The sequence below is a fragment of the Ptychodera flava genome, chromosome 11, assembly GCF_041260155.1.
Source record: "Ptychodera flava strain L36383 chromosome 11, AS_Pfla_20210202, whole genome shotgun sequence".
NCBI lineage: Eukaryota > Metazoa > Hemichordata > Enteropneusta > Ptychoderidae > Ptychodera > Ptychodera flava.
In genome coordinates this window covers 39731995-39746569 of record NC_091938.1, presented here as the reverse complement: position 1 = coordinate 39746569, position 14575 = coordinate 39731995, and the positions used below count along the sequence as shown (strand labels likewise).

Genomic DNA, 14575 nt, shown 5'->3' with positions numbered 1-14575 from the left:
TGGGCATTTTGAATACCAAGGAACTCCCTTTGCCCATATATGGGCATATTTAGATTACAGGTGACTGTATACCTTTAACCCAAAAGAAATTACTAAGTGTTGATTAAGCAATAATGGCAAGGGCTAATAATGTTTTGTATATTAGGTTTTGCCTTGATTAAAAGACACAAAGTGTACATGTATTTGCCTTTTTTACATAATCAGAGCATCACTATCATTACATCTGATGAAGAATAAAAACAACTAACCCTGACATGTGAATGAGTTGACAAGTGTGTATCCGTCAAAGCATGAACAGGTATAGCCTCCTTGGTGGTTGACACACCTGTGAGGGCAGCCTCCATTGTTTGATAAACACTCATCCACATCTAGATAGCAAATAGAAAATCAACGGCCACATTAAGGAACAGAAAATATTTGAATCACCAGATGCAAATTGCAGTGTGGGCAAATGGCTCAGGGTTCTACACCGACAGAATCAGTCTGTTCTCGTCCAAGAATAAATGAGAAATGGTGCCTGTGAATTGTTTGAATTATGGTACCGTACTAATATGTTGTAGGAATCCTGAACAAAGCTTATCTGAAATGAAGATTATATTCTGACATAGTATTGCTGTTTTGAAATCATATATTATGAAACTTTTCAAACTTTTACATGTAACTGTAAAAATTGGTTGGTATATGTTAATAATTGTAAGTGTTGTTATGTATTTCTTACCTAGGCATGTTCTACCATCCACAGCAAGATTGTAACCCTGGTTACAAGAGCAGGTAAAACTTCCAACTGTGTTGGTGCAAATCTGATCACAACCGCCATTATTGGATAGACACTCTGATATATCTGCAGAATGGATAATACTTGAGTAGGATTAAATTTGCTAAATCACCAGTGAAATTTGACATTTAATTCATCCACCACAATCCCTCCATACGTGTGGAGGACCTGTGATCAAACAGAGCTTTATCGAGCACAAGTGTGATTAAATTCTCTTTGAACTAGGAATCTAACAATTGAGAAACTGTAAAAAAATGATTTGTGTTTTCCATCTGGTGTGCTTTTGACAAATGTACCAGTAAAAACATGACAGATATTATACGGGGAAAACTGCCTTTTCAATGTAATATGGGAGCATCACCATCTGCTTGCACTGGTCAGTTACTTCGCACTAACTGTCAGGAAGCATCCAGCTATCCAGGCAAGATACCTTGGCAAGCAAAGATGTGGGAGTATGTGCATATGGATGTTTGTTCTTCAAAAACTTTTTCCTTGACATAATAATCTGACATCACATCAAAATCCGGTGGCTATATATCAGTATTCAATCATATGTAATACATTACGTGACTGACTTTAGAAATGCGTACAATATAGGTAAATAACCTGTTCATACACACTCATTGAATAATGTAATGAATACTGAAGCTCTTCAGCTGATCTTACCGTTGCAATTCCTTTCATCCTCTTCCAGAACGTAACCAAGGTTACAAGAACAGAGAAAACTACCATCCGTGTTGATACAATTATGCATACAGCCTCCATTATTTGAATTGCACTCATTTGTATCTGTGATAGATCACACATAAAACACAGACTACAGTTACACTTACACCTTAGATTTATGACATCCTACATATGGCTCGACTACTTGAACAGCAATTGTAACTGATCATATTGAAATAGAATGTATAATGCTTTTCAAGTTATCTAAGACTAACCACAGCATGCTACTTGCACGTCACCTAAAATACCAATAGGATGCGCCCTTCCAATTGATGATGTCTTATGATATGCATGTTGTAAAGGATTCAAATATTTCAAGAAGGCTATTCATTATAATTTTTCAATTGTTTGGAGTCACTCATAGAAACACTCTCTAATCAGTGGTGGCACTCACAAAGAGGCTGCCACTGCTGACACACAGGTGACATAGAATAACAATTGTACATGGATATTTCTGCCTTGTGTCATAATGAGATGCTGTCATGTTACAAAACTGAAGTTCACATTTTTAACCAAAGTATGGTATATATGGAGCTACAAAAACTTTGGTTTGTATTATTCTGCAAATTTGGATGCAGGTAAACATCTTCTTCATTTACCTTCTCAAGACTGACTTTCTGGTCACATTAACCTGGGTAGCTCTCCCTGGTTCTCGCATAAGATGTTTTTGATATTTAGTATTGTGTTAACTCAATTGTCATCACATTGGTCAATTTGCTTGTAGATACAGCTGATAAATGACCAGCCCCATGAACCCCTAATATATGGGTTGATATACCGGTAATAGGGCAGCCCCATGAACCCATAATATATGGCTTGATATACCCGTAATAGGGGTTTAAGCCTGAGAAGTTCATACTGACATTTACTGTCACTTTTATCATCTAAGTCTTCTTTGTTTTATGAAAACGTGGCTACTCACTGAGTCACATTTTTTACAAATTTTGGAAGTTGTGTCTGTATTTCCACCACTGCTTGAAGTGTGGCAGAACAACATCCTATGTAAAACAATAGGGATGTGCCAAGGTCAAAGAGTACTCACCTAGACATTGTAGGTTGTCATCTGCTAAGTGATAACCAGTGCCACAGGTACAGGTAAAACTACCCATGTTATTGAAACAGCTTCCCTGACAGCCACCGTTGTTGTACAGACACTCATTGTTATCTGTGCATTACAAACATTGAAATATTAGTCCTTCTCAGTACCTAAATGAGGAACCATTTCAATCGATATTTCTCAATACATTCAACATCATCAAAATTCCCTCTTTCTACTGCCTATGGTCTATTGTAACACGCCTTTGATGTAATGGGGAAACAACAGTTAAAAGCATTTTGAAAAACAACACACCAGTTTCCATATTTTGGATATTAAAGTCTGTTTATTAGATGCACATACGATGGTGGGGAAATCGCAATGGAAGTGCCGAAGGTGCAAGTCACAAGTGCCGTAAGGCGCTTATGCTTTCAGAATGCCAAGCTCGCACCTTTGGCGCTACACTTGCGATTCGCCCCCACCATTGTATGTGCGAAAGACTACACCAATGAGAGACAGGAAAGGCACAAGGGACTGTTGACAGTCTACATGTATCTGTTTATTTGTTGTCCATACACTTTATCTGTATTTCTCTGTTATGCTTACAAGTAGTTGCCATTCACAGAACTGCTTATGGTATCCTTCTCAGAATGACGTCACCAAAAAAGGTAGATAAAGTTAAAAGAATAGGAAATTTTAACATCACAATCTGTCAGATAATGATGATTACGACAGTGGTGATGGTGATGATGCTTACACTGATGAGTAAGGTGATAATAGAGAGTGTTAGAAGTTCAAGAAATATATGTCCAGTTTTGTGTCCAACTTGACTTTCTTTAAAAGTAATATACATGTATGTATGTTACTTGAGTCTCCTTAGAACTTTACTCCACTGAAAGAAACAAAACTCGGCCTTGTCATGCAAACTGGCCAACACCACCCATCGCTCATATCAAACTGATTGTGTTATTGATTGGTAATCCTTGCTATGTGAATGACGTCCTTCAAGATAGTATGGATAATGATGATGCAGATGAACAAAGAGGATACAGAATAAGATGAGACATGGCCAAATAAAAGTATCTGTGGCACCTTTGCAGCTTCTCAGGTCGCTGTCTAAGATATATCCTGTGTAGCAAGCACATGAGTATGTTCCTTGTGTGTTTATACAACTATGGCTGCATCCACCGTTGTTCACAACGCATTCCTCGTTATCTGAGGGAAAACCACATTCTGGAAGTTAGCATTGGAATTAATGTGCATGACTGTACAACAACACACTGCACCTCTCCTGGTTGAGGATTTTACCTTGACAGTTATAATAACTTGGTGATTGTTTTGCTTTGTTCATCTCTCAGGCGTAAATTACGGAGTGGACATATTCATTACAATGTGAATCATAATTAACTTACCATCGCATGATCTGCCATCCCCATTGAGTGTATAACCAGACGGGCATGAACAGTAGAAACTACCAATTGTGTTTGTACAGATACTGTCACAGCCGCCATGACTATCACTACATTCGTTGATATCTATTTGCAAAAGGAGTAGAGGAATGGTAGAGATTGAATGACACAATAGAAAACTTGCAAATAACCAGGGACATGTATTCGGACTTTCAAACTTTTATCATTTGTTTTTGATCTACCACTTTGGGCTCATATTGACGTTCACAGAATAAATTGTTTTCACTGGCTTATTTTTATGAAAATTGAAAATTTTAATGTAATGGTGTAAAGTTCTCTTACAGAAAGTTTGAGCAAAAGTTTAAGCCATTCAATTTTGAGGCACGAACTTAAAGGTAGAATGTGCCTCGGGGACAGATATATTCAGATTCTCAAACTTTTATAATTCTTTCCTGATCAGGCCACTTGTGGGGGTTCATTTCTAAGCATTTGGTGTCGGTAAGCTTTCAACAGTCTTAGTTTTTTCAAAAATTGAAAATTTTATTCCTCTCCATAGAGTTAACACAGGGTTGGCGACGATTTGAATTTCAAATATTGGTAAATCTTACAATGGGTAATTTGTTTCTCTGGTACCAAAGTTTGCAGGTGACCCCCGATTTTTATTCTTGATTTCGAAAGGGAATGGTTGAAATATTCCTTGAGGAGAGTTTGAGCAAAACTTTAAATCTTTCACGCTTGAGGTGCATACTACCTTAATTCAAGTTGCTGCTTCCTTGGCCAAGGACTACAAAAAGCATGACTGACAAATATATTGTGACTTGAAAATTCATATAATATCCAGTTATTAATTGACCAATATACGAATAATCTCACATTTCTTCAAAAGCAAGCAGAAATGAAAACCGAAATTCCCTTTTCCTTGTTGGAAAGCATGATAACTGAGCTACTGTGGAGTGCATGTAATTTGGTGCATGACAAATAGGTGGAAACCTTTATAATTAGGAACAGACCTTATGCTAATCATTGTATTAAAGGTCAAACTATATTATCGTGGATTTTCATACAACAGTCAAAATAGCAGGGGTTTAGCCCAAAGGCACTCACAGTATGGGTAGTACTTGCGGTGGAGGGAAGAGCAAAGAGGACACTATCGATAGATCAAGCAGACAATTGATTGATCAAGTAGACTACCCAGTCCAGGGGTGTTTGGTTTCATTTCTGCTCCATACAGGTGCAACCAGCGGAGCAATTCATTCTGGGAGCTATTTTTTGAGGGCAGGGGAAATTTTAATTTTGCTTGGGCAGCTAGGAGACATATTTTTAGCTGGCAGGGAGCAGATTTTAGTTTTTTTTTGTCAGGCAGGGTAGATATCGATCGATTGACTTGGGGACCTGGACTGGGGGAAATGAGGAGAGGGGAAGTTGAGCCTATTTGTAAAATTAAATATGGGTATGGAGTTTCCGGGGAGATGGACACAGGACAAGTACATCATATCATTCGGGCTGGAAACCAAATAGAAGGCCACTGCAGTATATGTCTGCAGGGGAATGTTAATTTTAAGGGGAAATATTTTTACAGGGCAGGGGAGATCAACTGGTTTTTTATCACAAGGCAGGGGAGCTTCATGTCTGCAGGGGAATTATAAAACTTTAAGGGGAATTTTTCCACACAGGAGAAATTGACAAGTTTTTTCGCCACAGGGCGGAGGAGCTTCAAAAATTAACAATGGGGAGGGGAACAGGCAAAAATACGTGGGGAGTGCCCAGAGTGGGTAAAAATGAAGTTCGAGTGTGGGAGGGTAAACATTTTCAGTTGGAGGGCAAATTATGAATGTAGCTAATTAATTACCCTCTGGACTTAAAATTAGTCAGTTAACATTACTTGTCCTGCACGATATATTTCATCATAATAAGGACCCCTTTAACAGCGATTGCTTGTTGGCTGCACCTGTCCATAGCACAACTTTCTTCGTAAGCTAGGCAGATGTTTCACTTATCATCATTACTGCAGTACAGTGGCTCATGGTTTTTGCCTTCAGGGGTTGTTGGTTGAACAGCAAACCCTAGTATTTTTCCTGTCTGGTGAGCTGGTTACGGTGTATTGCAGCTATCACAGGCAAGTGGCTTGTCTCTTCGTAAAGCCCTTATGAATGATCATGGATGTACATCCATGGTATGATAGTATACAAAAGATATATACTATAGTCCTAGGCTTTGCCAAACCACAAGCAACGCACGTATGGCAGCAATGATCAATTACCACGGCCTCTCCGAGGTGTGATGTGAACTGGGTATAGAGCTATAAAAGCATGAATAGAGTAGAGTTTTATATTCTACCCTCTGACGTTCTGATATGTGGATATAGTCTACACATCAGAACGTCGGAACGTAGCCATGTTTCATCTAGACAGGGGGATGGGGGATTTCCCTTCAGTTGACATGTTGGTACTCCTAGGCCACTTTGTAAGGGCCCAAAGGGGACCAGCTAGGCGCCCCCCCCCCCCCCCCCGAAATGGTGCCAGTCACACCTTTAGAGATACAAGTAGAACACATGAACTGGTGAAATGCCCCCTAAATTTTCTGGTGAAGGGGAAATCCCCCACTGTTGATGCCATTGGATGAAACACTGCGTAGCGTAGGAACTAGCATAGCACAGCATTCACTATGCATGCTATTACTAAGTACAACTAAGTAATAAGTACAACTGAAAACTACAGAGTTCGCATCACGCTTGTGGGCCTCTCATAGCCCTGCGTACGATGCTGTGTGTTCCGCTACAGCTAATCGCCCCGCTCACCACACGGGCGATTAGCTGTAACTGTAGCGGAACACACTGCATCGTACGCAGGGTTAGGCCTCTCAATGTGTAGAATCGATATGTTCAGTGAGACTCTGCCACTTTATGCTTACCTCCACAACTTGGGAGTGTGCTAGACCAAGACCCATCAATACACGTACTGCTAGGGCTTCCGGACCGATGATATCCGGCGCTGCATGAAAATGTAACGGTGTCACCGCTGGCATAGCCGTCATTGCCGGGATCTGGAAATCTGTAGCCGTTAGAGGGCGCCCCTTGGTCAGAACAGCCACTTGGCCCTACAACTGGAAAGCGAATTCGAAATGCTGTGTTGATATGGGACTGTTGACAAGCATGAAAATTGTCCTTGTGAACACAGCATCTGCCAATGATGTTCCTAAATAAATTTAGTCTGAACCTTCCACCAAAATTTTGCTGTATCGGGAATTGAACTATATTCCAATACTTTTAGCTTATGCTTTAGGGACTGGTCAGTTTCTTCGGCCTGGGGGGGGGGGGAGGGCGGTGGATTATTTTTTGCCGACATCAAAAAGTGGCTGACACCCCCCTATTCCAAATTTCGAAAACAGTGTGACCCCCGGCTGTGCGACATAGGTAAAACAAAAGGTGGACATAAATATATATATATATATATATATATATATATATATATATATATATATATATATATATATATATATATATATATATATATATATATATATATATATATATATATATATATATATCGCTCACTGCTTTAATAGTAGTTAGAGCACTCTGAGATTGTTGGGCAGCCTCTTGCGTAATATAAGGGGCGTTCACTGTTGGCACTATGCTTCGCTCATGGTAAGTATTGCCGTTGGAGCACTCTGGTGAGTCCATATTTTCAATCCTCAACAATGTGTAACCGTACTCTCTGTGCCCAAGTTCAGAGGTTGCCATAAAGCCATTATGGTGATAACCGGGAGGGCACATTGTATACATTTTGTGTGTATATATATATATATATATATATATATATATATATATATATATATATATATATATATATATATATATATATATATAAAATGTAAAATATAATATATATATATATATATATTATATTTTACATTTTACATATATTTACATTTTAAATAGTCATTCTATGTTTTAATGAAATTGTTGACATGTTAGTTGTAAGATACGAATTTCAAAGTGTCAATTTTAAAGTTTGAATACAGGACATTTTGAATGAGCTGTATTTTGAATGAGCTGTGAATGTATTTCACACTTTCTATGCTTAACCAGATGTCCTGAACTGTTGTACAGAAATTGATGTCAATCATTAATATCAAAGAGGAAAAGCGTGAATCAAAAACTTTGATGGGTGTTAAGACTTGCCAACCATCCAATTAAATCTCCTGAGGAGCCATAGAGAGCTTTTTTAGCCAAATCTGATGTGTACAGTGTCTGAGAGGACCTTTTCTTGTAACATTGAAACCATAAAAGCACAGCTAATAATGACAAAAACTGCCTTTTAAACTGTTATTTTGTTCATAAAAAGCATCTTTCTACAGAAAACCTGTGAAACAAAGGAAAATAATTGCATCAATGAGAAGGAAAGATATCTTGTCATTTTTCTATCTCTAAAATAAGTCACTGTATCAAATATATATTGTGAAATATTTGTGCATGTTGCTTTCTCATACTGAATTCTCATTGAGAGAACAGAAAAGTATCAGGAATTTGTCATCCTTTTCATATGAAATGCAGATTTCATAATGGTACACTTTCACTTAGCAAACATCAAGATATCTCTGATTTATTAAAGTATGGCGCCCGAAGGGCGCGCCGAAAATATGAAACATCCTGATATCTCTGATATATATGCCTTGTATATTAAAGTCATGCACCTGAAGGGCATGCTGAAAAATGTCTGATATATTCAAGTAATGAGCTTGAAGAGCACGCTGAAAAATATTGAACATATCTCGATGTATGTATGTATGCTTGATATGTTAAAGTTGGGCGTGCTGAAAAATATGATTGATTATTAAGTTACGCGCCCGAAGGGCGCGCCGAAAAATACAACTGAATGATGAAATTTGTGGCTGACACTAGCATTTTAGGCAATGATGAGCCTGTGTCAAAATTCAAAAACACACTGACCCCCCCCCCTATGGGCATTTCAAAAACATGGTGACCCCCCTATCACCAAAGTCAAAAACAGGGTGACCCCCCCCCCCATGAATCCACCGCCCCCCCCAGGGCTGAAGAAACTGACCAGTCCCTTATTTCAGTTCGAGAGCCAGCATCAGCAGCAGAGATGAACAGTAACGCTACTGTAAGACATGCTTGACCGTTGACGCTGTCTACTCTGTTCTACACGAACTCTTTGGATATCGTCATTGGAGTGTCAAGTTAATTGAAGCGGGCCTATCTCTTTCTGTCTTCAAAAGGTACATCAACGTCCCTAGATTTAGGGCTAAACGCTTTTGGAATAAGCCCTCAAAGGTTTGAAAGATTGCACAGTGCATAGAGTGAGAGGAATTGCGTACATTGGGTGAAACCTGGAAATCGAATAAACCACAGTACAGACAAATTCAAGTGCACGAACTCTCATAGAAATATGTGTTTAATATGTTTGTTTGTACTGCCATTACATGATCTCTTTGGCGTACAAAGTATGCAGAACACTGTCCTTTTTCGTAAAATTTATTCCGGAGTAGTACATTGGAAACACTGTATTAAAGGCCTAAGCTTAAATTAAGAAGTTTTTTCAGCACCCCGTTATTCAATATTAGGCCCGGGGTAGGTGCAAGAACCCCTTGATGCACATACAAATGAATGGATAGAGTATTTCAGTACGTTTTAGGGAGTAAGAAGGAAGAGAAACTGTACACAATAAAAAAGGAAAAGTTTTTATTAAAAATTAATTATTTACAGGGCGTAATGTTGAGATGATGCGATGAAAATTGGTTGCCCGAAAGGCGCACCGAAAATGAAAAGTAATTACCTAAAAGAATTTCGATACCTTTAATTTTTTTTTAATTTTATTTCTGCTAGCAAAGTTTTTTTATAGTTTTCCTACCATCCTTTGGTGCAAATCTTTTCTGGGAAGCTACCCCGGCAAATGGTACATATTTTATTCTCGTTAAGGATTTCACTCAGGTTACCCATTTACTGAAACAAATTAGACTTTACCAGGCTTTGGCATTAAACATACAAAAGTATTTACCTGAGTCACATATCTGGCCTTCATATTCTGCTGGACAATTACAGTCATTAGCGCCACACAAGTCCCGCCATTTTGACATGGAGGATCACATACAGCTGATTGAAAACAATAATAAATTGCAAAAATTAGATGATAAAGCGTCTGATAGAATAGAATATCACTGCAGAGTAGGAGAGTTTGAACCTGACTTGTGATCAAAGACAGTCATATTGTACTAGACTTGCTACAAGAGAGACAAACCCGCGAGTACTCGCTGGCGACCTGTAGCACACGTTGAAGACAGCTTCAAACACAAGTCCAAGGTCTAGCCGGCGAAAATAAACCAAATCGACCAAAGCCGATGCTGCATTTTTGTTTATTTTGCAAAATTTAAATATTAAAACGGTGTCACAAAATGTCACGAACGCATTCAAACGATGTTTCTTACGTCTTATACATTGACCGTTTTCTTCTTCCCATCCATCACAACAACGCAAGACCCCGGATGCAAGTCTGTATTCTATCCGATAGGCAGTTCTGAATGAACAGAAAAGGAGACGGCAACCCACATGAAACCTACACTGTACACATTTCTTTCATAAGTCTTCTGATTGGAGCAAAGTTGAGACAAGCTTAAACTTGCTCCCACACCATTTCAACATATTATGGCGTGATATAATGTACTTTACGGTTACGTATACGTATGTCACATCACTGGGAGATATCAGATATTACAATAGCTATGCATTGTATGTAATCTATGTCACCTGTTTCACATTTCACAATGATATATTGTGTGCATGTCAGTTTGTTATTAAGTTTGAACATTAGCAGTCATATCATATGACCACACTGTGTATCGTAAGAAATGTTTAATGGTGACATAGAATCAATATATGTGCAACCATGTGAATCACGGGGTGGCATCAGATACGACATGCATCTTGTTGCACAAATCCTGGTACCTGGTAACAAGGTGGTGTAAAACATGAATTGTATGTCAGAAAAGCAAGGTGGGGTGTAATTATACAATAGATGCCACGTGTCACACACACTGCGACACTGTAGAGGATAAAAATAACAGAAATAATTCAGAAATAATTTCACACAGTGAAAATGTTTCCTGGTAAAATGACATATTGTCAACATAATCCATATAATGTCCTCATTCACACACGACTTAAAAGAGTTTATTGTGGCTGGATTAACAATAAGCATCTAATATATTCTTTCTTTCTAAGGAACAAACCTAAACACTCAATGTTGGTACTTTAATTTATTGCAATTCTTTGACATTACTCACCGATACAGAGTGCAAGGTATAAAACCTCCACAATATGTGGTATACCGCTGTGCATAGCTGACAGGGTACGTTTCAAATCCAGTTCCTCCACACACATTTGTCCTGTATCAGTAACGGGAGACAAGAATCGTGAAAGACCACCAAGTATTATCATGCACATGCAAAAAGGTTCACGGCCTATAAACAATCCTTTCATCAGAATTTCATCCCAAAATATATCATTACTCTGACTGACAAGCAACCTGCCCGCTTTGCAGCAGGCTTACCATCAGTGGTTTGTCACAGGAAAGGGATTTTTTTGGAATGTAATGTGAATATAATGTTTGTGGTCCGTGAACAGATAAGTAGAACACGATTGGAACTAATTTGGGATTATTGGATTTTCATATTTCGCAAATTTCTCAAAAATTTTAGGTGCCATACAGCTGAATGTTGTGATATCGCAAATTACCCATAAAACAAGTGTGTAATATCAAAAGAAAAGCAGATGAGATAACATTTGTAGATTCAATCGACATTACTTCGCCATCCAATTATCCCAAATTAGTTTCAATCTTGTTGCAGTGTTAGCTTTCATAAAAACCAAAAGCAATTCTGAGATATTACTGTATTTTGTTATTTATAATTCATTTGTTTTCGTTCTACTGCCACAGTGCATTGGATCGCCTTTTTATAAATTATTGACCAATACGTCAGACAGACGCCAGCTGCTTCTGCTGACTTGGCCTTTGAGCTTCACTGAGTAGGCATCAGGTCAAGTTGATGTATCTGCGACATTCGGCCCTACAAGAATCCACCATGTATGTCAATCGCCAATAAAACCAATTACGACTATGCGAAAATAAATCTGTACGAGGGACAGCCTTATATTCATAATACATTTTGTATTCAATATACATGATGAAAGTTGGCAATAACAAGTAAATGTATAATGGCTTCCAATCTAGAAGTGTATAAGGTAATATGTACCTAGTGTCACGCTCGTGGTTAAGAGAATTACGAGTTGAGGTACCAGTCTGGGTCGTAATGCTTTCAGTAACTGAAGCTGACACACCAATGTAGATTGCAACACAACCTTACAATAAAACTTTATTCAAGATGGAGATAAAATCTCTACAGGGGAGGGTCTTACACTAGTACCAGGAAACAGAGTTTTAACCTCAAATTCCCTCAATGAAACTTTAAATTCTCCTCTCAATTTCATAATAAAGGACGAAAAAAGGGGTTAACGTGCAAAGTTTGAGATATTTGAAATTCAAAATGGCCGTTATACCCTGTGTTAACTCTATCAGTCAATATTTCGATTTTCACGAAACCAAGACAATGAAAACTGCAAACACTCCACAGGAATCAAAATCATCAAGATGGTATTGTAACTGTGGATTCTACCTTAAGATTCGCTTTATAAACTATTGTACAATAACATTTAGCTAAGCAAAAGCAAAAGCAGGAATTTGGTTTCGCTGAGAACAAAATGAAAAGACCATTGAAGGATAAAGAAGCACTTACCCTCCTTGCACTAAGCCGTTGACCATAGCAACGTGCATGATTGACAGCAACGCGGTGTAAAGTGTTGCCTGTTGACTTGGTTTCATGTCTGTGTGGTTTTGTTATTGTAAACTCGCCGACAGTCCCAAACGTTCTAATGAACGATAAACACAGCAAAGGCGCATTTTAGTGAGAAAAGTGATGAAAATGTTAAAAATATCGAGAAACGATCCTGTAACAAGTTTATGTAATATTACGCATTGTTCACACGGTATACAATGCATGTATCGAGAAAGTGTGCAGACATACAAATAGCCTCACCTTTCACCCTTGATTCAATTATCAACAACACCTAGGTTAGTCTAAATTATCATGAGCATCAGAAACACAGCAATCACAATAGATTTTATAAAAGGTTAGAACAAAGAAATAAATGATAATGTTTATATCATAGACGACTGTTTACTACATTTGCTTAAAAGAAGAGTATTGTGTAAAACCTGTCCGGGGAGGGGGTAGTTCATCCTACGGCAATTCATTGTACAATCACCTTTAATACACTAGCAAAGTTAACTCTTTTGATTGAATGTGTTTGTTTGTTTGTTCGGTAACACAACATTTCTGTTGGTAGGGGATGCGTACAAGAAGACAGTTGCCGTGCAAGAGATGAGGCAAAAGAGAAGCCCATAAACCTATGACGCTTTGTACAATATATTGAACTATTTCCCTCTCCCCTTTGCCGAGGAGATGAACAACAATTCTAAATAAAGAAGAGGCGACTCACTAGCAGCAGAGAAATATATTCATTCCATTAGCAAGAAAAAGTCCGACATTCATCGCAAAGTAAGACTACAAAAAGCCCTCAAAAACATTATGTCACATTTATCAAATTTTCACGCGGCCGGATCGAATAATATAAATTTTTCCACTACCGATCATTTAACACCCAGAAAGGATATGATAAAAGTATGAACCAGGAAACTAACTGCAAACTCGAAAGTATCGGTAATCCGACCCGGAAACAAATCATGATCAGAGCTATTAAGATAAAAGATAACCCTGCTATCTGAATCACGCATTTACGCAAGTCAATTTTAAAGTCTTATATGTAGTCGCAGACAAATGCATGAGGCTGCTGTATTCTAGTATCGAACCACGGAAATTCCCGCAATGGTAATTCCAAGTGCAAACTTCCGCCATGCTCAAAATCCACTGCAATCCGAAGAACAGTGAATGGTTTGATGGAATTTGTTTCAAAATTTATAGTAGGCGTATAGTTTCAAAAAATATTGGAACAACTCATGTAAACTTGTGATGGCGGACAACACAAAAGTAGAGATTAAAGAATATTCTGTCACTCACAAGGAAGATAGCTTCGAACTAGTGGTGTGTTGAAACTGTAATCAACTTGTGCTGAGCGTGATATCATCGAAACGCCAGGGTTTTTTATTTATCGAGTATACTATAATGCCCGACCTCTGAATACGTATTTGGTTTCGAAAGCAATGATGGAAAGCGACGGTCTAATTAAGATGCATTTTCATACATGAAATGTCAACGTGTAAACAATAGTATCTCAATTTTGGAAACAAGACAGAGACGCGAATAAAAATGTAAACTGAAGTAAACAGAAATACAATAGTGGAATCATGAAAAGACAGAAATGTGAAGAGAATATTTATGTTGTATCAACTTGAATTATGATACAGCTACGTATATATGTTAATTTATTAATATTATACTCATTTATCAGTTTTAAGTCATAGTCGCAGATATGAATCACAGCAATACGTTTAAAATCGACGGTAAACTTACCTTAAGCGAGTGACTATCGCCCCT

The 14575-nt window shown here is 38.0% G+C and overlaps 1 protein-coding gene across 1 annotated transcript in view; it reads right to left on the bottom strand.

The window, feature by feature from the left end:
• LOC139144250 (fibrillin-3-like) overlaps positions 1-12892 on the bottom strand; it is a 30786-nt gene extending 17894 nt beyond the window's left edge. Inside the window, exons 1-11 of the mRNA XM_070714918.1 lie at positions 12758-12892; positions 11249-11350; positions 10394-10482; positions 9967-10061; positions 6857-7048; positions 3950-4072; positions 3630-3752; positions 2544-2666; positions 1442-1564; positions 719-841; positions 249-368 (exon numbers count right to left, since the gene is read on the bottom strand). Of these exons, the coding sequence (XP_070571019.1) occupies positions 249-368; positions 719-841; positions 1442-1564; positions 2544-2666; positions 3630-3752; positions 3950-4072; positions 6857-7048; positions 9967-10045 (1006 nt within the window). The 5' untranslated portion in view covers positions 10046-10061; positions 10394-10482; positions 11249-11350; positions 12758-12892. The remainder of the gene's footprint in view (positions 1-248; positions 369-718; positions 842-1441; positions 1565-2543; positions 2667-3629; positions 3753-3949; positions 4073-6856; positions 7049-9966; positions 10062-10393; positions 10483-11248; positions 11351-12757) is intronic.
• Positions 12893-14575: the final 1683 nt, after the last annotated feature.